The 23,177-nt window shown below is 47.5% G+C and overlaps 4 protein-coding genes across 4 annotated transcripts in view; 2 read left to right on the forward strand and 2 right to left on the reverse strand.

Moving 5' to 3' along the window:
• Positions 1 to 484: 484 nt before the first annotated feature.
• LOC125705365 (uncharacterized) overlaps positions 485 to 23,177 on the reverse strand; it is a 71,602-nt gene continuing 48,909 nt past the window's right edge. Inside the window, exon 3 of the mRNA XM_048971908.1 lies at positions 485 to 886. The gene's annotated coding sequence lies outside the window, so the exon portion shown is untranslated. The remainder of the gene's footprint in view (positions 887 to 23,177) is intronic.
• LOC125705366 (uncharacterized) lies at positions 730 to 2,778 on the reverse strand. Its single transcript, XM_048971910.1, has 3 exons — positions 2,387 to 2,778; positions 830 to 1,643; positions 730 to 769 (listed from the first exon to the last, which is right to left on the reverse strand). The coding sequence occupies exons 1-2, from the start codon at positions 2,392 to 2,394 to the stop codon at positions 926 to 928; spliced, it is 726 nt and encodes a 241-aa protein (XP_048827867.1). The 5' UTR covers positions 2,395 to 2,778; the 3' UTR covers positions 730 to 769; positions 830 to 925.
• Positions 13,761 to 16,480, forward strand: LOC125705364 (germinal-center associated nuclear protein-like). Its single transcript, XM_048971907.1, has 6 exons — positions 13,761 to 14,065; positions 14,169 to 14,420; positions 14,504 to 14,633; positions 14,822 to 15,001; positions 15,097 to 15,247; positions 15,342 to 16,480. Exons 1-6 carry the CDS (start codon positions 13,816 to 13,818, stop codon positions 15,426 to 15,428), a joined length of 1,050 nt encoding a protein of 349 aa, XP_048827864.1. The 5' UTR covers positions 13,761 to 13,815; the 3' UTR covers positions 15,429 to 16,480.
• The window catches only part of LOC125705345 (germinal-center associated nuclear protein-like), a 68,613-nt gene continuing 62,103 nt past the window's right edge, over positions 16,668 to 23,177 (forward strand). Inside the window, exons 1-17 of the mRNA XM_048971865.1 lie at positions 16,668 to 16,907; positions 16,989 to 17,218; positions 17,333 to 17,414; positions 17,543 to 17,681; positions 18,062 to 18,264; positions 18,353 to 18,492; positions 18,589 to 18,786; positions 18,866 to 19,134; positions 19,216 to 19,378; positions 19,462 to 19,616; positions 19,736 to 19,959; positions 20,054 to 20,250; positions 20,341 to 20,441; positions 20,534 to 20,665; positions 20,749 to 20,862; positions 20,948 to 21,100; positions 21,183 to 21,380. Of these exons, the coding sequence (XP_048827822.1) occupies positions 16,820 to 16,907; positions 16,989 to 17,218; positions 17,333 to 17,414; positions 17,543 to 17,681; positions 18,062 to 18,264; positions 18,353 to 18,492; positions 18,589 to 18,786; positions 18,866 to 19,134; positions 19,216 to 19,378; positions 19,462 to 19,616; positions 19,736 to 19,959; positions 20,054 to 20,250; positions 20,341 to 20,441; positions 20,534 to 20,665; positions 20,749 to 20,862; positions 20,948 to 21,100; positions 21,183 to 21,380 (2,786 nt within the window). The 5' untranslated portion in view covers positions 16,668 to 16,819. The remainder of the gene's footprint in view (positions 16,908 to 16,988; positions 17,219 to 17,332; positions 17,415 to 17,542; positions 17,682 to 18,061; positions 18,265 to 18,352; positions 18,493 to 18,588; positions 18,787 to 18,865; positions 19,135 to 19,215; positions 19,379 to 19,461; positions 19,617 to 19,735; positions 19,960 to 20,053; positions 20,251 to 20,340; positions 20,442 to 20,533; positions 20,666 to 20,748; positions 20,863 to 20,947; positions 21,101 to 21,182; positions 21,381 to 23,177) is intronic.

Raw genomic sequence — 23,177 nt, forward strand, 5'->3', positions numbered from 1 at the left:
AACAATTATTTATTTGCATGAGTAAATAGAAAATTACACAACAAAGTATAGCACGATATCACAACATTACATTGTCTCAAAGCGCTTTAGAGCACCTCCACCCAAAGCCCCCAGTGAGTAAGCCATAGGCGACAGTGGCAAGGAAAAACTCCCTAGAAGGAAGAAACCTTGGGAGGCACCAGACTCAAAGGGGAAGCCCAAACCTCCAGGGGCCGGCAGGGAGAGTGAAAAACACACACATCAGATAACTGCAACAGGTATTCTTCTACATATCCTATACATATGCATGGTACAGTGGTTAGCACTGTTGCCTCACACCTCTGGGAACATTTATCCATTTTCTAAAACCGCTTCTCCTGTTCAGGGATGTGGGGATCAATTTGCCTTTTGGAACAGGCGGTCAGATGGATCCCAGAGGCTACAGGCACGAGGCAGGGAACAACCCAGGATGGGACACCAACCCATCACAGGGCAGGCTCACACACACACACACACAAACACACACACACAAAAACTCACCATTCATTCACACACCATTCATAAACACCATTCACACACCAGTCACTCACACAGCATTCACTCACACACACACACCATTCATAAACACCATTCACACAGCATTCACTCACACACACCATTCATAAACACCAGACACACACCAGTCACTCACACACCATTCACTCCCCATTCACACACACATAGACCACTCACACACACCATTCACTCACACACGCCATTACCACTCACACTCACTCACACATGCCATTACCTCACACACACCATTCACACACCTGTCACTCACACACACCATTCACTCACACGCCATTACCTCACACACACCATTCAATCACCATTCTCATACACACACACACACACACACACACCACTTACACACACCATTCACACCCATCATTACCAAACACACTCACATACCATTGACATATACCACATTCCCATTTGATGTGGACACCTTCACACTGCCTGCTTCTAGATTATTTATGTTCAGGTGTTCCACTAATAATTTGTCCACTTTAGTTCCAGCAATTTCCCAATTAAGAGCATTCAGCTGGAATTCACTGTCTACAACCTCTATCTCCACATCCATAATTTCCAATTCAAATTCTGAATTAAAACCCCTCTCTGCAGTCTCCTCCAATTTGACCTCTCCAATTTGTATTTCGACAATTTCAAATTTATCATTTACACCATCTAGCTCAAACTGGCAGAGGTCGACCACTATGGCTCCTATTTTCAGCCTGTCTTGGTGGTCATCTGCAGGCTTTATGGAGACTGTCCTTTCATTTAACAGAAAAACCTCTAACCCATGCATGTCTAACCCCTTATCCCTCCCAGGCTGGTTGATGGGTGGAGTTGCTGGGGAGCACTCTCCTTCTTCACCCCAGCAGATGATCTCATCCCACTTGTCCCAGGCTGCCCAATACACATCATCCGTCCAGCTAACTGCCTTGGCAATTGGCTTTCGGGTGTGTGACACGATGGAACGGTCAGCCTGGTCAGAGGGTGATTCTGCTGGGGAGCACAGCTCTTCCTCATCTTCCCAGTCAATCACTTCCATCCACTTGTCCCAAGTTGCCCAGTATCGATCGTTGCTCCAGCTGACAGCTTTTGCAATTCGTTTGTTTCTGAATGAGGAAAAACACACAGGCAATACAATAGAGCTGTCAGTCACTCCTGGCACATGGAATTCAGTTCTGCACTGACACCTTCGCAATAAACAACTGCATTATAGCATAGGAAACTAGTTAACTTTCACATACAATTTACATATAATCAAGAAAGAAGCCTGGAACAATTTTAAATTTTACTAAATGGCAATATACTGATTTTAGTCACCAAACAAACTTTTCAGGTCTTGCTTCACTACTTTTATCTGTGTTTGTTGCAATACATCTGCCCTCTCCTGGTCTGCTGGAATATCATTGCTGTAGGCAGCACCGAGCGCAACCACCCGCATCCTCTTCCGAATGCAACATGAAAGCGCGGGAAAGCGCACGTGCAAAAGTGAAATATCATCTAGACTTTGCGGCACAGGAAACTAGCCGACTTGCACATAAAATTTAAATATAACCAACACAGTAGCCCGCAACAATATTCACTTTATTTAAAAGCAATGAACTAATTTACTCACAAGCAAGCGCAATTATTTACTTAAGCGCAGTAAAGCGCACGCGGAAAAGCGAAATATCAACTACACTTTGCGCATAAAATTTAAATATAATTAACATTGTACCCCGGAACAAAATCACTTTATTTAAAAGCAATATACTGACTTTACTCACCAAACATATTTTAATATACATGCAAATTTGACAGATACTAAATAAGAAAAATTATCCGATAAAATGGGAGCAGAAAAGCAACGTACCTCGTCATCTTGGTGCAGAAAACAAGTGAAGCTGCGTCTTTCAAACCGGCAGCGTCCCACGTGCCGAAGAGTCAAATGTAATCAAGCAACACGGCCCACACAATTAAATAATAACATCATAATAATTATAGCTCTTGTATAATTATTCTATATATTATTCTATAATTAGAGGAACAGACTTTTATAAGTTAACTTGTTCACCGAGAATAGTATACAACACCGTAAGCATATAACCCTTAAAGGATGATTAATTAAAATTCGCACATTCATCCTGCATAACATAAAACAATGACTTAAAGAGACTTAATATGAAATGAACGCTACTGTCCGAGGGCATTTATCTCCACAAATCGCTATGTAACATAATGTCTTAAATACTCTGATTTTCAGAATGACAGAATCTTAACATTTAAAACTTTGTTTTGCGATACCGATACGTAGTGATATTGGTATGTGGAACAACGTTATGTTACACACGCCTCCCACAATTCAAGAAGCTGTAGTTAGATTAAGAGCGTATTCACAATTTACCCGTTTGCCTTTTACCGTGACTGAGCACGATCCCCCACCCCAGCTGGTCTGCATTCCCCACATTGCAATTAACGATCCTGGCCTCAGCGCTTTTGTTACCGTGGGACTTTGTTATGTTGAAGAAAACATTAGAAGGGAACTTCTGTCGCACAACTGAATGAAATTTATGATTAATGCATGGCAGCATTCTCCAAGTACAGTGGGACGGACTCCCCAACGGACCGAGAGTGCTTGTGATGTAAAATACACTAAGATAATTCAGTTCCTTTAAAGAGCGGTTCTTTTAATACTCTGTATTATAATTTTCGTGTGCTGTCCCCTTAAAAAGCATATCACCAGTATTCCTTATTCAAATTGTCCCATTTAAAACTACAATCCCCAAACGTCAAATTGCATGCTTCTGCATGTCACCTACACTTCAGACTTCATCCTCAAAATCAAAGCAGTATTAACACAAGCGACATGTGCCATCACTTAAAGCCAATGTAACTTTTTTAAAATAAAGTCTGTTTCAACTGGATTTTTACCTAAGTAAAACAACCATTTTATGTTCTATTTATCTTAAAACTACTGAAACAAATAATTGGCTACAATGCAGTTCCGCTGTTTTGTTTGGCACCGTAAATTATGTCCTGCATTCTGTGGAAAAAAATGAAGGCTGAGGAATGTTACGTAACACAGTTAAAATGCAAAAGTTCTCTCTGGTGTAATTCACTGCATAAAACCATGGTCTTAAGTGTGGTGTCTTCTTCATAACACTCCCTGACTTTTGTATCCGTGACCATGAGATAGGGTGGGCTGCTTTTCTTCCTTCATTTTACTAGTGTTCCTCCCTTTCCCCCCAGCCTTGGCTGGTGGTTCAGGCAGCATCACCTTCTTTTAATGGACCCAGGTGTCATTTATTTTGAAGTGCAGAAAATGTTCTAGCAGAGGTCTTAGACAATTTCTGAATTACACAGAACTCTGACTTCTTCTGAAGCTGTGAGAAATTGTTCATCTGTAATTGTTGCATTGATATTTGTTGATGTGCGTGTGCCCTCCTTGAGCAGTAAAGGGGAGATCACATGCAGAGCTGATTTTCTGTAGTTTCTTAGTCTAAATAAAAATAAAATATTCTCTTCATATAGTCTGGAAGAGCCAATTAGTTATTTCTAGAAAAATAAATAGAGCCAATGAAGGAACCAGATGTCACAGTAACACAGGTCACTGTCTGTGGTGCTGGGTGTTGGGCTGGCGCTGAAGAAATAGGATAACTGGCCAAAGTGTCCGTGTGCCTCCACTGATTACAGGACATTAGTTAACAGTAATTAGCAATCACTTATAGTTCTCATTTATAATGATGTAAAATTATAAATATATATATATATCCATCCATCCATTTTCCAAACTGCTTATCCTACTGGGTCGCGGGGGTTCCTGAGCCTATCCCAGTTCCCAATGGGCACGAGGCAGGGAACAACCTAGGATGGGGGGCCAGCCCATCGCAGGTCACACTCACATACCATTCACTCTCACATGCACACCTATGGGCAATTTAGTAACTCCAATTAGCCTCAGCATGTTTTTGATTGTGGGGGTACACCGGAGTACCCGGAGGAAACCCCACGAGGACACGGGGAGAACATGCAAACTCCACACACATGTAATCCAGGCAGAGACTCGAACCTGGGTCCCAGAGGTGTGAGGCAACAGTGTTAACCACTGCACCACCATATATATATATATGTAAATATATATATATATATATATATATATATATATATATTATGGACAAAATATAATCGTGATTTAATGTATCCCTTCTGCTCTTAAAAAAGCGCAATATGTCTGAATGACGAATATGTCTATTACGTTTTAATAATCTTGTTAATATTTGTTTACCTTTTTTTCTGTAATCACTCTATGTTAAAGCAATTTTTAAATCTAGCTGTGAAATTGATGATGCTGTTGTTATTCTGACTGTCTGAACATAAGTGAGGGGATGGATGCACTATTCTATGGAGGCCTCTGAAGAGAATAAATTATCCCAATATTATATTGGGAGAGATGATTAAATCAGAGCTAGATAAGATTTTAACAACTCTGAGCTATTAGTTAAGTTCTTCCCAAATGAGTTTGATGGGCCGAAAGGCCTCCTCTAATTTGTAAATTTCTTATGTTCTAAGACATACAGTACTGTGTGAAAGTCTTAGGCAGTCCAAAGAAATGTTTAAAGCTGTTTATCTGGGTAGCAAGTGTACTTTGACTTAGAATAAATGACACAATTTAACATTAGAACATGTGCAAATTAAGAGTAACACAATAAAAACTAGTAATAACTTCTTCTGTTTTCTAAAGCGTTACTGATATCTAGTTGGATGGCTAGATGAACACCGCTTCAGTTCCCAAACTTCTCCCCAGCGGCACCTCAGCCGTTCCATGATTTTGTTAAATTTCACCAACAGCTCAATTAAATAATTAATTATACTGGTTTAAAAAGTCAGTGACAGATTGACTAGCTGTACTGTATGAGGTGTGCTAGTGGCCAAGTCAAAAAATACATGGCTGCACTGGATGGTCGTTACAAATACTAGGATGATTTTAGCAGAGGTTCTGAAATGGCTAAGCTGACACACTTTGACAGGCATAATGTAGCTGAAGTTCAGCCTGTAGCTGAAGACCCTGCCCCACTGCAGAAGTTCAAGGGAATTCTGCTTTTCCTTCTCCATCACTTCCTGGATGGCCTCTTTCGAAGACCTCTTCATGCACACCCTAGCCAGATGCACTGAGAGGCTTGGCTGTGTCTTCTTGCACACGGGGCAGAGCAGGAAATGCCTGCTCGAAGCACTGGGGATAAAATAAAATTAAAAAAAGTCATAAATAAAGATTAGATTTGATTCATTACTTTTAGTTGAATAAAGAAACAGTCCAGTCATCATCAACACTGTTCGTTTCACAGTGGTTTGGATAAATAACATTTGCATATCCTGATGGCTCCTAGACTGAGTAAAGTACATAATCACAGCTATTGAAACATGTTAACTAATTACTTACATTTATATTAAAATAAAATTTAATTAATTAAATTAAACTTAAGCTGCTTCAAAATATTATTTTAGGTTTGTAATGTACATAATCATAGCTATTGAAACATGTTGACTAATTACTTACATTTATATTAAAATAAAATTTAATTAATTAAATTAAACTTAAGTTGCTTCAAAATATTGTTTTAGTTTTGTAATGGATGCAATTTAAGTTTTAACAATAGCAGTCAGTGGTCAGAGACTTTTGCACAGTGTCAGTAAAGTAGAACAAGTTTATCCACAATTTCTACAGATTCTAATGAAATGAACAGTCCATTATTGGGATGGCTGAGGTCCTTCACGATCTTCTTGGCCTTGGTCCAGCACCGCCTGCTGTAGATTGAGTGCAGGTCAGGGAGCTCGGTGCAGATGGTGCGCTCAGCTGATCGCACAACCCTCTGTAGAGCTCGTCTGTCCTGCATGGTGCTGTTCCCGAACCAGGTTTCCTCCCAGAGTACGTGCAGATCAGTTGCATTGGGGAGTCCATACTGTGATGCTGAGTGAGTGTAGTAGGAGTTTGAGAGATGAAACTCCTGATGATTTACTCCCTCGGCTAACTAACCAGAACAGGATCATACCAATACCAAAATTATAAGTTTATAAATGTTTTTCACTACCCTGATTCATTCAGTTATTTCTGTTTGTTAATTCCACCCCCCAAGCAAATACATAAACAAACAAACAAACAAATATTGAGGGGGGATGTGTCAGAGGTGATAGAATCAGTGGATGAATCTAAAAAAAAAAGTCATGATTTTTTTCTCTCCAAAACATAATGCACAAAAGTTAGGTAAGACATTGACATGTTATGACAGTAGCATGATGCAGAGGAACAAACAGAAGGAAATATCAAACTAAACCTGAGTCAACTAGGACTAATTACACTAAATTAAGTGGAACACACAAAATACCTAAAACCACTTAATAAACAAACAACAAATATTGCATTAGATAAACTATACTGATGCCTGAGAGAAGTTGTTGTGCAAGCTGCAGCAAGTACGTAAGGCACAGGTGCAGAGACACTACATATAGTGCAAACTAATTTAAAAGTATACAGTACACACAATGATTCCTGAAAAATCAAAATACCGTGGAATACTAATGAAATACTTATCAGGATGATGATGATGATGATGATGATGATGATGATAGAAATAATAAAGAATTAGTTTAAGGTATTATGCAATTGACATGTACAATTAAAAAAGAAATTGCACCAGACATTTCCTGTGGCAAAGAAGGGTTGCTTTGTGGCATGTCGCCGACAGGATGTCATGGGCAGGAGGGTAGGCAGGCAGGGCAGCACAGGCAGAAGGGCTGGCGGGCAGCCAGAACTGTTTTGCCACTGCAGTTTGTTTTACAGTTTCATCTGCATTTGTTTCCCCAAGGTATAACAGCAGCTAATTTATGAACATGCTGCTTTTCAGAAAAGAAGTTTAATTTCCAGGAGCATGACCAGTGCACACATTTAGTGTTGACGGTTCTTTGTAAAATGGATGTCCTGTACTTTTATTGATCTGTCCGTCCGTCCATCCATCCATCCATCCATCCATTTTCTAACTACTTCTGATGAAGTTCCGGGTTATGGCGAATTGAACGTCTGACTCCGGTCAGCTGAGCAAAGTTGGTAACCTTGGTATTGTGTGTAGGAGATTCGGTATAACTATAATTTCGTTCTCCATTTACATGCCGGAAGTGTCTTTAAGTGTTATGTAGTTTTGCCTGAAACGCAAAAATAAAAGAAAGCAATTAGAGCTAACCAGTTGCTGCTGTAGTGATTGAAGAACTTTTGTCGGAAGTTGGATTCGAACCCACGCCTTACTTCGGAAGGCTGTTTACGTTGAGTCGGGCGAATGAGACCACTCGGCCATGGGGCAGTTTCCAGTTAAGGCTGGCTCGCTGCGAAGAGTGGGTGAGTCCTAGTGTGCGTTAGAGCGGGGTAGCGATTTCAGTCAGAAATTTCAGGGTAATAGCGGCGAAAAAAATGGATCATATTGCCAATGTTGCTCAGAATCGCAGTAGCCTTCCGATGGTATGCGGTGCGTTGCGGTAGATTACTGTGACAAGAAAGCAAACTTTCATTATTACCATTCTGTTTATATTAAATTACGATCTTCCATATTAATCAAGGGATTGTAAAACTGAGAATATTTCAGCTCCAGTAGTTTATATTAAAGTTGCCCGAGTCACAACATGGTCTTTAAATGGCAAAGACAGACATAAATCAAATGTATATGAGCAGCAACATAACTTAGCATCCGGACCCCCCGCGACCCAATAGGATAAGCGGTTTGGAAAATGGATGGATGGATGGAAATGTGATGTGGTGGCGAAGTCGTGCAGAAGTTTTACAACTGCACTATCGATTTATCACTTTATTTAGAAATATAAATTCAGTTCTTATCATTTTTAAAAGTTACTTTCTTTCACATTTGAATTTCAAGGTGTCCCTCACAGTGACACTGAAGGGCGGGGCTACGGGGGGCGGAGGTGGGGGACGCGGTCAGAATGGTATGACACTTTGGCTCCTCAAATTTCACCATCCTATGATTCTGCTGCGCGTCCTCGTGACCCAATTTTAATAGTTTTATTAATATATTTTTTTTAAATTTGCGAATACAAAAAATGTCGTCTTTACTGCAAAAAGTCATCCCTTATGTGTAATGTAATGCTTTTTTTTTACCACTAGATGTCGACATAGACCGTGGAAAGCCGGTCAAAGTAAGTGCGACACTTAGCGGCAATTACAATATTTATTGTTAAATCAATGTAAAAAAAAATTAAATGTAATGACTTGTACTTTTTTATGAATTTGGATCTCTTTAGAGCAAACATATTCAAATGGTTTGCTTTTATAACGCTCCAAGTAACTGCGCAAGCCCCTCAAAGTGCTTTATGCCTCTCGCTTCCCATTCATTTCAATGGGCTTTCCCGACATTTGGGTAATTGTTTATTCCAAAGCCTCGAAAACACTCTGAACTGCAATTTGTCATGCAAAATGCATAATTTGTTGTATAAAATATGCTGACTTCTAAAAAACAATTTATTAAAAGAAAATAAAAAGGGCATGCCATTATATATTTGGTTGCTTTTTGCCACCGTTTGACCGTTTTCTGCTCAGTAACTGTGCCTGGTCCTTCCCTGCTGTAAAGCTATTTTTAGTACCTCTTGCTAGCTCACCGTTTGGTCACTGACAAAAGATAAAAGAAGCCGACCACCCAGACAGGCAGGCGCCCAGAGTAATTACTGCCATAAAGCTATCACGTGTACGGGGAATGCAAAGAACGAAACTAAATGGATACAAACACCCCAGCCCATTTCAAAACAAAAACATTTCGCTGCTATTTTGCAACATTCTGGATATTTCAGAGCACAATGTTTACCTTCTATGTAAAGAGCTAAATCCCAGATGAAAAGCAAAGTCGCAAAATATTCCTGCATGAGCGCCGAAACCCCCTCCCCCGTTGTTCCCCCCAGTTCAGGAGTGGACGCTTCTGCTCAGAAGCTGCAAGGCTTTTGGCACAGCGTTTGGGGAAGCTCAGGGAAAGCAGCAGTCGAGCCCAGAGGACCCCCCCGCGGGAGTGAATGCGTCTTTTCCGGTGCTACATTGCTTTTGCACGGTGAGAGCGTTTGGAAAGGCCCAGCTCGGCGAAAGCGGCAGCCGATCTCTTTACGGACCCGCCCCCGCTGGAGTGAGAGAGTCTTCCACGGTGCTGCAAGGGTTTTGCACGGTGCTAGCGTTTGGAGAGGCCCAGCTCGGCGAAATACTAGGTAAGTTGAATCCTAGGTCCTTAGGACTCTGAGCGTATTCACAGTGGGCTGTCTTTTCGGAGCCTGCTTTTTATTACAAGTTTAGCTGTTTATTACTAGCTATCATTCTTTCATACCTTTAGCCCCATCCCTTCTGCATTGCCATAGCGCTTTGGTTTCATATCTGATTAGTATTTAGTTGTTTTTTTTCTTCATGGTAGTTGAATGCAGGCTCCGCTCCTAATCCCATTAAATTTGAATACTGGGTCATTAGGACCCAAAGAGAATCACGGGCGCCATTTTGATGACGTAAACTTTTTTTTTTTTCACCATTTTGGTATCCTGCCGTCCTGAGATATGCCCCGAAACACACAAAGTCAGCGCGCTGCAACTGAATCCCAACATGTTTAAAAAAAATGCTTCTAAACCGCAAATTAAACTGGGTGACGAGGACCCTGTAAGGTGCCAAAGGAGAGGAGACCTGCACATGTAAAGTCACTCTACCTCTGCTTCCAGCGAGACAAGAGCTCCAGATTCTGTTGAAGATTTCATCTTTTGTTGAACAACTTCTCAAGAATGGCTTCCAAGTTGTAAGTTATGATCAATTTATTATTTCATTTGAATCTGTAGAAATTGTGGATAAACTTGTTCTACTTTACTGACACTGTGCAAAAGTCTCTGACCACTGACTGCTATTGTTAAAACTTAAATTGCATCAATTACAAAACTAAAACAATATTTTGAAGCAACTTAAGTTTAATTTAATTAATTAAATTAATTAAAGGCGATTGGCTCAGCTGAGCAGTGCATCAGACAAGCCTCCAACATCCAGTCTCTGTTGAACAGGGTTGTGAAAGCAGATGTAGGTTTTCAGGATATATTTAATCTTTGTGATCACATTGCTGAAACTCAAGATGGCATTGGCAACCATCGCTTCAATTTAATTTCACTTGTCTTGCTTTCACAAGTTGAGAGAAGACCATGTGGCAAAAGTACATACTCTCCAACTACAGACCAGCAGTTTGAGGAAGAAACTGTGTAAAATAGTACTCTTATAAGGATACTAAATACTAGACACAGAGCCTCTGTCTTCCCACCCCCACGTCACAGGAAAGACACAGCTTCTGTACTGACACCAGTATATATTGCAGTTCATTGGCTATAGTTCTTGACAAATATATACAAGATGCCTGTGTGTATAGACCTGCCCTGTCTATAGTTATTTTTCCAAAAAGGAGGTAACTGGATGTTCATCTTTCATATTACCGTAAATGTAAAAAAAATAATAAAGTATTTTCCTTGTCTGGAAAATGTATTGTGTACAGTTCATTGACTATAGTTCTCTACAAGTCTATACAAATGCCCGTTGCTTTGGATAAAGGCGTCTGCTAAATGCTTAAATGCAGTAACGGTCCTAGCTGATGAGGCGCCCTAGGCGAGCATCAGCGCCGGCACCCCCCCCCCCCCCCCCAGGTGTAGGGAAACTATAGCGGAACTAATGTTGCGTTTGGGTTTAGGTCTGGTCAGTTTTGCTGGTAACATTTTCGTTTTGCTCAGTTATAAGTGCAGCATTTGTTATGCGGCTGAGAAAGTGTTTTAAGTTATAACGTCAATATTCATGGATATTGGAGTTATTGTATGAGCTGCAGTCATAAGTTAATGGCGTGAGCAAGCTGTAGCCTATTTAGGTTTGTGTTTGGTTATTTTTAGGAAAATGCCTGTGTTTTTACTGATTCATTTTTTGATGTATGTGCTTTATTTTATCTAGTTCTCACGGCATGCTCGACCGGATAGATATGTGAATAAATGCCCGTGATCAGAGATCAACTTGTGTTCGTTATTGAGGGAGGTTACAAGGGGGGGCGGCTCATAGGAAAGTTACGTATCATCATCATCATCATCATCATTATTATTATTATTACTTAATAGGCTTTGCTAAGCAGGTAAATTCATGTGGGCTTGTTCTTTTCATATTAAGACGCATTAATACCAACTAGCTTTAAGAATAGTGGAATGTTACACTTTTTTCTTCCTCCGTTTGTGGCACCCCCTGGATGAATGGCGCCCTTAGCATTTGCCTATATTGCCAATGCCACGGGCCGGCCTGCATAAATGCATGAGTGGTAACGCAATGGGGCTTATCATGGAGATTACCAGGGTCTTTCAGCTAACATTGCTGGCCTTTTTTGTTGTGTTTTGTATTTGCATTGTTCTGCATGTAGTAGGAGAGTAGTGTATGTTTATTTCGAATGGAAGAATGAAAAAATACCTATATGTGCATTACATTTTGAACATAAAAGTAGGCTGTGTTAAGAAAACCCGCTTCTCTGTCGATTTACTCGTGGCTCGGTCGTAAATACATGTCTGACATTTATAATGAACCAAGACAATAAAAATCGCTTCTCAAATTTGCCCATTTATGGTTCTTTATTTCTGAATGCCAGCTTGTCCCTGATAGACGTTCATTCATTTAAAAGGAGCTCTACCCCGTCCCAAGATGGCGGCTCTGTTGACGCATTCGCTCCCATAGACGGCTGTATTCAACGCGACAACCAGTGCTGCTGCCTTCTGCAGGTTGGCGAAGATGCGAAGGGAAACCGAGCATCAGATGAAGGTCCACTTGTTCTACCAGCAGCTCCTGAGGTATGGTGCTACTGTAGAGTAGCTGTTAGCCATCCATCACTCTCCATGTGCTCATCTACATCTCCATCCACTTCAGCGAATCTGTGTGGGGGCCACTGGACCTGCTCAGTCTGGTGGCAGCAAGCGTCTCGAACCCATCTGACACAATCTTCTGGAAGGCAGCCCTCTTGTTGCCAAGTGATCATGAAAGAGATGCCAGTGTTGCTAACCAGTAAGTGGGGGAACTGGGTGTCGTTCGGGGAGGGATTGGGTGTTAGTTGGGTTTAGAGGTCCTGGAGCTTACATTTGTGCCCCCCTCCCATCTCTGATGCAGGATTTTGACAGAATGGCTGGAGTCCAAATTCGGTAACTCGGAGAAGCAAGAACACAGGGAGATGGTCCCCAACGGACACATGCAAACCTTGAGCATCAGCAGCGGCCTGCGGAGCGTGGGGGAGCGCATGCACACAGTGCACATGTGTGTGAAGGTGTGGCAGATAGGGGGGAACTTGCCGATGAATATCGACAGGCTTCATGCCCCTGTGTTGCATGTTCTGTCATTAATGTTAGTCTAGCATAGCTTAACATAGCCTAGCATAGTCTGGCACTATGTGATATTAGCAGGTCCTGTGGTAACACAGATGTTTGCGAAGGGTGCAAGTGCAGGAAGTGAGGCCATGTTTCTCACTGTGGGTCAGGTGGCCCGCGGGCCCCTCAGCGAGGAAGGCCAGTTGGCATTGGAGAAGCGGAAGGGGCTGATGGGCATGGGCGCCCTGCTGATGCTGCTGCCCTCGGCAGTCAGTCCCGGGGCTGATGAGGAAGACGGGGACATCTTCCTGTTATCCGCCCTGCTGCAACTCCGGCAGATCCAGCAGGCTAATGCCTGGCCACAGGCCCTTCCTCTAGTGGTGGTGGTCCCAGGGCAGGCTGGGCACAGGGCCAGCGATGAACGGCTAGAGGAAGGTGTGACACTAACCGTGTCTATGACAACAGGTGTCGCGTGGGATTCGCTTACTTTACTTATAGCATTTCTCTTGAGGCTATGTTTACGTATGCAGAGCTAATACAGTTGGTTTGTTCCTCCTGTCTGACCATCGGTTTCCTTTCCCTGTAAGACCTGATGCTTCAGACACTCATTGAGGAAGGTTTGATTTCAGAGTACATGTTCGTCCATATCCCCGAGACCACGAACGAACCCCAAGGATCCGAGCAGGTGAGTGTGCATGTTGTCGCTGGCCTCGGTAAGATTGAACCATCCCATTGACCATCACCCCCCAGGCTGTCTGTGCTGTCCAGGCTGTCTGTGCTGTCCCGCAGATCCGCCATGCCGTCAGGTGGCTCGCTGCCCGCTCCACGGCACCAGCCCGGCTCGTCTCGCAGACGTTGGTGCAGGTTGTGTAGGCCGGGCTCTGCCGCGAGTTTGCTGGTAGGCTTCACCGTGATCGGAGGGACCGTGACATGGCGGGACTGCCCTCCCAGGGCCCTGCACCCGTCATCGGCCTCTACAACACTGTCCTGGCTTTCTTGGCTGGCCTTGTGTCGTCCCCGAGTCTGGCTGGCCTCTCCTGGCCCGTGGCAGAGTTCTCGGTGCCAGGGGGTGGTGACTGCCTACCACATCTGCTCTGGAACTCGGCTGAGCACCTGGAGTGGCTCCAGGGGGCAGTCCTGAGCCTGCGGCTGCCCGACTGGCCGCTGCCAGCCGTGGGGGGTATGTCCATGCCTCAGATTCGGAATTCGGATTTCTTGCTAAGTGGCTGCTTCTTAGTCTGTTTCCTTAAATTTCTGCTGCTGCCACCGCTCCCCCCACCCAGCTCCTTGGAGCCAGCTGGTTGCCTCCATCTTCCAGTACGTATCTCAAATCCCATGGTCCCGCCACAGCCAGCCACTCCTTATGTCCCAGTTGGAGAACCTTTTGGAGAGGCTGCGTCAGGACTGTGTGGGCCGAGGTGGGGGGCCGGACAAGGAGCCCACTTTCTGGGAGGTGCCCTGGGACGAAATTGTCATGCTCTGTGTAGAGCACCAACTCCGGGACTGGAACCCTCCTGGGTGCCCCGTGAGTGAAGGTGAGGGGGGTGGGGTGGGTCTGACGTTTGGGGGGGCCTACTGGGGATGCCATGCAGGTGTGAACCTATCCCACCATCTTCAGATGTCATCAGTGACGACGGAGAAATCTCGGTGTATTTCCTGAGCGATGGGCTGCAGGGCTTCATACCGCCGTCCTGCTGGGTGGATGCCGTAAAGCAGACGCACAGGGACAAGCAGCAGGGGAAGGCAGGGTAAGAGCCAGCCAGCCATGTAAATCTAACACATTCCAGATAGACTGTTAACAGTGACCTGCAGATTTAATGAATATTATTTACTATTAAATGGAAGAAGAGGGAAAGCCATCAGCTTCCAGTCTTGCTCATATCCCCAAGAGTGGTGTACAATACTGGCTTCTTATCCAAAGTCTCTGCCATTGCAGGTGTCACCAGAGCATGTGGCCTCATCCTCGACTGGCCAGGCCACGTCTTCAACAGAAGCTGTTTCACAGCATGGTTGAGGACCCTGAGTCCGGATCCGGTGTTGCCCCTGTTTTGGATGCTGCCTCCAGCCCCCAGGACCTCCTGGCTCGCATTGAGGAGGAGAAAGAACAGAGCCGCAGGTCTGACAGAGAACAGACATGCTACACACGTGTACTCTCTCATGTGAGTTGTGGCATAAACATTGAGCCATTTCCTGTTTGACTTGGATCTGCAGGTTCGAGGACCAGCTGCGTACCTGGCTTGACGTCGAGTCCCTGGGCCCTTCCTCTTCCTCCTCACCACTTTTCTTGCCTTCTTCGTTACTGTCTGTACCGGAGATCGTAGTGCCCTCCCCAAAGATGGCTGCCCCACCTGCACTTGCCCTGGTATTGACCCTGTGCCTACACAGTTGCTCACATTTTAAGACCCCAAGTACCCTGTGCTCATCAGTTGAGACTGTTTCTGTGCCCATTTTTGTAGCAGAAGGAGCGCAGTGTCCGCAGTGACCAGGCCAGGGGAGCTGCCAGTTTGTATATTTCCGCAGATGTGACACAGGCGCGGATATAATTTCCCAGGCCGAAGGACGCCGAAATCTACCGCGCTGTAAGAACTCTGTTTCGACTTTTGAAGGCCGTATTTTTGGGCTTTTTACACAATGAATCCGTCTGGGCTTTTCGGCAGAACACAAGGCGGAGCGTTTCAGTCTCCGCGCGCCCCGACCTCGGGGCTCTTTTCCTTCGGCCAGCAGAACGCCCCTTTCGTGCAGCCGCCTGCCCTCGGCCAGGGCACCGGCCAGACCTCGCTCTTCAGTACATCGTCTGCCTTCGGCCAGACCGGATCCCTTTTCGGGCAGCCTGGCGGGACGGCGTCTGGACAGGCCCCGACCTTCGGCATGCCCGGTTCTGGGAGTCAGACCCCGTCGTTTGTACAGAGCGACACCAGGTTCGGCCCGCCGCCCTCCTTCGGGCAGCCGGCCGGGGTCGGTCAGAGCTCTGTCTTTAACCAGAACTCGGCTTTTCCCCAGACCTCTGCCTTCGGACAGACCGGCGGATTTGCTCAGCACACACCCGGCTTCGGCGGCTCTAACGCTATCTCCGCCTCCTCTGTTCCCCCCTCCTCGGGGTCTAGTCAACCACTGAGATTCGGACAGTTGTCCACAGGGTCTTCTTCGGTATTCTCCCCTGGAAGCGTTCAGGGCCGCGGATTTAGCACCTCAGAGTTCAGCTTCAAGCCGTCAGACGCAGCTGTGTTCAAACCTATTTATAGCGCCAGTCCTGAACCGGCTGTGTCCCAGGCTGTGTCCGAGTCTTTTGGTTCCAGCCCATCCAGCACCACCGCTACCAGTATGGACAGCAGTGGGCCTGCTCCTGCTGCCTCTGAGTTCCTTTCTGGAGCATTAGGTTTTAGCTTCTCACAGCCCATCGCAGTGTCCAGCAGCATCCTCCCCACCAAAGATGCACATCCCAGCACCACCCAGGAGTTCAGCTTCTCGAAACCAGCAGCACCCTCCGTTGGTGCTGGCAGTGGCCTGGGTGGGGGGACCTCCCAGGCCGCCTCTGTCTCCAGGTACTCTGCCTCTAGCCTCCATGAGCCCCGGCCACTGTTTGGTGCTGTCAGCTTTGGTCCGCTAAAACCCAAGACTGACGCTGGGGTTGTGTCTGGTGAGGTCCGTGGGGGGGGGCGGTGAGGGGGAGAATGCAGGGGAGGCAGCGGCTAAGGGTACCAAGCGGAAGGAGGAGATGGTGGAGCATTTATCAGAGGAGCCCCAAGTTGGTGCTGACTCCGCCCCCAGGCACCCTCCCAAGAGGCCCCTGGTCCGGGGCCGGGGGCCTGTCAGCAGCATCTTTCGCAGTGCCTTGACCAGCATCCTGAAGACACCGGCCCTACAGACCCGGCGAGAGCCGAAGAGGAGTGAGGAGCCACAGCCAGACTGGGGGGAGGCGGAGCACCAGGGTTCGATGGCACCGACCACCAGCCACTCACCCTCAACGCCGCCAAGGTCACAGGCCCCAACCCGGGAGGTCCTTGAGAGGGCGGAGGAGTTGGGTGAGTACTCCCAGGAAGAAGCACATTGGGTTCGAAGCCAAGTATAGTCTGAAAAACTGAACTCTGTGACACTTGCCACAGATCCCGAAACTGAGGCAGCATCAACAGTGAGACGTGCCCGCCGCCTGGACAGCACAGACAGCCTGGGGGGGATGTCACCCTCCGAAGCCATGGTGCTCCAATGCAAGAACATTCCAGCCAGTCTTAACAGCAAGGACATCCTGGGGGAACATTTCCGCCAGTTCGGACGTGTGCAGCGGATCTTCTGCAGGCCCCAGAAGAACCTGGCCATAGTGCACTTCCACGACCATGTGAGCAATGGCTTTGCACACCTTTGGGGGGGGGGCTTGGTCGCTGTACTCATTAGGCTGTGGTCTCGTCCATGATCTCCCGGGCTTTCCTCACTGACTTTTGGTATCTTTCAGGCTTCTGCTGCCAAAGCCAAGAAGAAGGGCAAACTGCTGCGCAGGCATGAGCTCACCATCTTCTGGCAGAGGAAGAAGCAGAGTGAGTGACTATTACGGTGCTCTCTATCTGTGCATCGAGCCAAGGCCAGGGCGGGGTCTTTGTGACTCGTTGCAGCCTTTCATTCCCATGTCAGCTGTTTCGATGAACTGGTTCTGTGTGTCTCTTAGGTCCAGGAGAGAAGGGCCAAAGGCCTCCAGATGACCCTGATCCTCAGAGCCAGGCAGGAGGCTTTGAGTCAGCCCCTGTCTGCAAAGCCCTCTCCAAATCCACCTCCGGCTGGTCCTCCAGCTCATCCCTATCCAGAGGGTAATCTTGTCTTTAAATCATTCTCTTACCGTAAGAGTAAATAACTCAATTTTACAATAAGATGGCCGGGTCTTTATTAAATTAAGTTAGGGAAGAAAATCACCTTTTTGAAACCCAATGCAAGTTCTTTAAAAAAAAAATAAAAAATCTGGATCACTCTGGTTTTTTATTATGTATACATTTTGTTTGTTTTTTTTCCAAGCAGCTTGAGTTATGTTAGGTCATCTGGTAATGAAACTCTTTACCTCAGGCTCGGATTCGTGACATTAAAGTCAAACTGAGTTCTTTGGCTGCTATGCCCCCTACTGGCCAGGTGTTCAAAGGAGCCCAGGTTTTGCCAGCTTTTAGAAGCTCTTCAGCCTTTGGTCTGTCCCTCTCAGGTCACCAGCCAAGAAACCCCTGGCGACAAAGGCCCTGCAGTTTGAGAGTGAGCCGCAGATGGAGCCCAGCCCAGACGGCCTCGAATCCGAACATCTAGCCAGCAGCCTCCCCTCTCCCCTCTTCCACCTGATTGGCCAGGTAGCTGAAACCGCAGAGGAGAAGTATCGTCTGCTAGAGCAGCGGGACAAGATCCTGCGACAGGGTAGGTCCCCCTAGGGTCACGTTGCTGAGCCACCCCCCCCTCCCACCCCAAAGTGAATCGCCAGCTGACACGGTCTCCTCTGGCACAGCTCGGCCCAAGAGGACCGACCTGGATCTGTCCAAGGTGTTTGTGGGTACGTGTCCTGACATGTGTCCGGAGAAGGAGCGTTACATGAGGGAGACCCGGAACCAACTGAGCTCTTTTGAGGTCATCCCCAACACGGAGAAGGTATCACCACCCCTGCCCCTCTTTCCTAATGCTTCCCCCTCCCCGCCATGAATTGACAGACCACAGGCTGCAAATCACCCTCTGCACCCCACGCAGGTGGACCACACTGCTGCCATTAAGGAGTACAGCAGGTCCTCTGCTGACCAGGAGGAGCCCCTCCCCCATGAACTGCGGCCCCTTACTGTGCTGAACATGACCATGAACTACCTGGTTACCCAGGTCATGGACCAGGGTGAGGACAACTACCGTGACTGGTATGACTTTGTGTGGAACCGCACACGAGGTATCCGGAAGGTGAGCAACATTAGTCCGTGTCTCATTATTCCTGTGCCCTGCGGGCCTCGCCCTGATCCTTTTTCTGGGCCATCTGCAGGATATCACTCAGCAGCACCTGTGCGACCCGCTTACGGTGTCCCTTATTGAAAAGTGCGCCCGCTTCCACATCCACTGCGCACACCACCTGTGCCAGGAGCCCATGATGTCCTTTGATGCTAAGATCAACAATGAAAACCTGACCAAATGCCTGCAGAGCCTCAAGGAGATGTACCAGGACCTGGCCAGCAAGAACATCTACTGCCCTCATGAGGCAGAGTTTCGGCAGTACAGCGTGCTCCTGAAGCTCAATGATGGAGACATCCTCCGGTGGGTGGCTGGCCGGCAGTCGGTGTCCCGTGTCACCGTGGCACCTCTCCAGCTGACATTTCATTCCCTCCCTACCTGCAGGGAGGTGCAGCAATTCCGGGCGGAGCTCCGAAACTCTCCGGAGGTGAAGTTTGCCGTCCAGGCCTTTGCCGCTGTCAACAGCAACAACTTCGTGAGGTTCTTCAAGCTGGTCAAGGTGGCCTCGTATCTGGCTGGTTGCATCTTGCACCGCTACTTCGACCAGGTGGGGGAGCCGTTGCTCCGCTCCCTACATCCTCATCAGCCCCAATACCTCACTTACCTGGACCGCTCTGGTGCCCCCTACAGGTGCGCCGTGAGGCTCTGCGGGCCCTGAATGTGGCCTACAGCTCCCGTGGTTCCACCACATTCCCGGTCGAAGACCTGGTCCGGATGCTCATGTTCCAGAATGCCGGCGAGGCTTCGGACCTCACGCTGCAGTATGGGCTCGCGGTCGATGCAGGGTAAGGCTGGGCTGTGCTTCGTTGTCCCTTTTGTGTTGGGGGCAGGGTGGCTTATCTCTGATGGAGGTGCTAATCTATGATGGGTGGTATATTTTATTGAAGCTCTGCCCTCCCCCTAGCATGGTGGAGCTAAGCCGGACAGCGTACCAGGAGCCTGAGATCCAGCCACGTCCAAAGCGCTCTGTGGCCATCGCAAGGAAGCGGGAGGTGCTGGTGGGCCAAGTGGTCAACGGCGCGCCACTGCCCAACCCACCCCAACACACACCCGTCAACAGCTTTGACAGCCGCAACAAGTACCGTGGGGATGGGCAGCCAGCGGAGGCAGGCAGTGTGCCCAGGGCTGGTGCGTCTGCACTCCACCTTCCGCTAACTGTTACGCTTCGTCCACCTTCTGGCCTCTGATTGTAATTTTGTCATTTTTCCTGCCCACGCTGTAGCAGCCTCCCCTCAGAGGCCCCCCATTGAGCTGGATGCGCGGGCCCTCCAGCACCGATCCAAGATGCCGAGCGACCCAGCGGAGTCAGCTGGCCTCCCTGGTAGAGAGGAGAGTGGAGCACTTGGGGCATCTCCGTCGGAGGCACCACCAGTCGCCCCACCTACGCCTCCCCCACCGGAGCCCGTTTACACAGAGCAGGTGATAGATTGCTCATTGCTGCGTGTCAACCCAGTAGCAGTGTGTTGGTATTGCCATAGTAATGACAAATATCCCCCCTCCCCCTTGCAGGACATCGCCACGGAGGTAGAGGCCATGCTGGAGGAGGTAGTGCAGGCCGAGGTGGCTGACGTGGCTGCCACCGGAGCCGAGTACATCTCTGCTGCACTCAGGTAGGAGCGTGAGCCAGATAGGGAGCAGTGGCCTCTAGAGGGTTGTCACACTCAACCAACACCAGTTTGGTGATGTGGATGGGTTGTTGCAGCATGTGCAACGGCCAGGTGGAGGCAGTGCTGAGTGAGGTGGTGGAGCAGATGCTGCGGGAGGTTTCTGCTGCCGAGATCCAGGCAGAGAGGGAGCATATCGCTGAGGAGAAGCGCAGGATGGAGGAAGCCAGGTAGGCCTCACCTGTCTGGGCTGGGGAGGAGGGGTGGGTGCATTTTGAGGGGATGTGCCATCTGAAGGGCCTGTCTCTGTCAGGAGAAAGCAGGAACACGAGGAGCTCCTGGCCCGGCTCAGCAAGACACTGTGTGCCGAGATCACACAGGAGGTGCTGCGCGACTGCATCGTGGAGACTGCCTCAACAGAGATCAGGTACTGGTGAGCCAAGGGGGATCAGAGGTCATAGAGAGTGTTCAGATAACTGTATATAGGCTGAACGCATGCCCCTTCGTGCCAGGCGTGCCCAAGAAGAGCAGGCAGAATGTGTGGCTCGCAGCTCACAAGACGTGTGTGAGGTACTGCTGGAGGAGACGCTGTGTGGTGAGCTCACCCTGCTGGCCCAAGACGTCCTGGAAGCAGAGCTTCTGAGTATACGCAGGTTCATCAAAAGGTAAGGGGCAGTGGTAAGGGGACCAGATATTTTGCCCACATGCTCGCCGACAACCGGGCTTCACCCTGTGCATGTGTTGCAGGTGGCGTGATGTGGTGGCCGTGCGCAGGCAGCTGAAGCGACAGATGCGTGATTTTCCTGCTGCCCCTGGCTGTGTGGACCCCCGCTTCAGGCTGCAGGCCTTGGCCCCCAGTGCCCCCCCCTCACCCTGCCTGGACAGGCTGGCCCGGGGCGTGGTCAACCTGGGGCACGCTGGGGACCTCTCTGTTTCCTGCACCAGGTACATCTCTCTCACAGCATAATAATGCTGACATAATATTCATAATAGAGGTGCACCGATCCCACTTTTTCAGTGCCAATATAATCCTGATACCTGAACATAAGGTATTGGCTGATTATGAGTATGATCCAGTACCAAAGCTCTTTTTTTTTTTTTCCAAGCTAGTAAATACAAATGGAAAAGAAGTTTTAATTAGCCCACAAGAAACATACATAAGATACTGTTCCACCTCTTTTGTGCATCTTGTATTGAGCATTTTTGAGACATTTTGCAGTTGTTTGAATATCTTCACAAGTACACCCAAGTGGCATGCGTCACTTTTCACTGTGATAGCAGCACCTCGTGTATCAAGCTATAGCGAGTGCGCAAAACAGCCCAAGCTGGCTTCCAAATCCATCGCTTTTTTTTCATATTACTTGCATTGCCTTAATTGAGTGCACTATTAGTGGGATTTTCCACTGAATGTTACTTTGTTTTTACAAAGATCGCAAATCGCTGTGCTACTGGTTGTTTCAAGCATAAAATTCTTCCAGGTTTTAGACATGTTAGTTTGCTTCGCAAGCATGCAAGTTGCATTTGCTACCATCACCTGATCCTTCCACTACAAAGGACATGCACATGACGTCATAGCAGGGGAAGTCACTGCACTCACACACACTGAGTGTCAAAAAACCGAGGAAGCGTTAACGTTCAGCTTGAATGCCACAAAAAATAAAAAAGGGGGGAAAGCTGTTGTGCGATTTGATTGTACCACTCAGTATAAGAAGAAATAGACTGGCAATAACTAAATAATTATTGAACATGGATCGGTCACATGTGGCCGATGTCCGATCCGTCTGATTAGGTATCTTGAATATTGGATCGGGGCACCTCTGCTGAATTAGACAGTACTTCCCAAAATGACTTCCGTCCTGTCCGTTTATTTTGCTGGCCATTGATTTGCTATAGTGTTAAGTGTACCGATGCTGACACTCTGCTGCCTTCTGCAGGTTGGCGAAGATGCGAAGGGAAACCGAGCATCAGATGAAGGTTCACTTGTTCTACCAGCAGCTCCTGAGGTATGGTCCTACTGTAGAGTAGCTGTTAGCCATCCATCACTCTCCATGTGCTCATCTACATCTCCATCCACTTCAGCGAATCTGTGTGGGGGCCACTGGACCTGCTCAGTCTGGTGGCAGCAAGCGTCTCGAACCCATCTGACACAATCTTCTGGAAGGCAGCCCTCTTGTTGCCAAGTGATCATGAAAGAGATGCCAGTGTTGCTAACCAGTAAGTGGGGGAACTGGGTGTCGTTCGGGGAGGGATTGGGTGTTAGTTGGGTTTAGAGGTCCTGGAGCTTACATTTGTGCCCCCCTCCCATCTCTGATGCAGGATTTTGACAGAATGGCTGGAGTCCAAATTCGGTAACTCGGAGAAGCAAGAACACAGGGAGATGGTCCCCAACGGACACATGCAAACCTTGAGCATCAGCAGCGGCCTGCGGAGCGTGGGGGAGCGCATGCACACAGTGCACGTGTGTGTGAAGGTGTGGCAGATAGGGGGGAACTTGCCGATGAATATCGACAGGCTTCATGCCCCTGTGTTGCATGTTCTGTCATTAATGTTAGTCTAGCATAGCTTAACATAGCCTAGCATAGTCTGGCACTATGTGATATTAGCAGGTCCTGTGGTAACACAGATGTTTGCGAAGGGTGCAAGTGCAGGAAGTGAGGCCATGTTTCTCACTGTGGGTCAGGTGGCCCGCGGGCCCCTCAGCGAGGAAGGCCAGTTGGCATTGGAGAAGCGGAAGGGGCTGAT

Source organism: Brienomyrus brachyistius, chromosome 12, assembly GCF_023856365.1.
Source record: "Brienomyrus brachyistius isolate T26 chromosome 12, BBRACH_0.4, whole genome shotgun sequence".
Taxonomy (NCBI): Eukaryota; Metazoa; Chordata; class Actinopteri; order Osteoglossiformes; family Mormyridae; genus Brienomyrus; species Brienomyrus brachyistius.

Coding starts and splice junctions, on each gene's coding strand:
- LOC125705364 (XM_048971907.1), top strand. CDS start 13,816: ATGGCGGGACTGCCCTCCCAGGGCCCTGCACCCGTCATCGGCCTCTAC. Junction 14,421..14,503: donor TGGGTGCCCCGTGAGTGAAG/GTGAGGGGGGTG, acceptor CACCATCTTCAG/ATGTCATCAGTGACGACGGA. Junction 14,634..14,821: donor AAGCAGCAGGGGAAGGCAGG/GTAAGAGCCAGC, acceptor CTGCCATTGCAG/GTGTCACCAGAGCATGTGGC.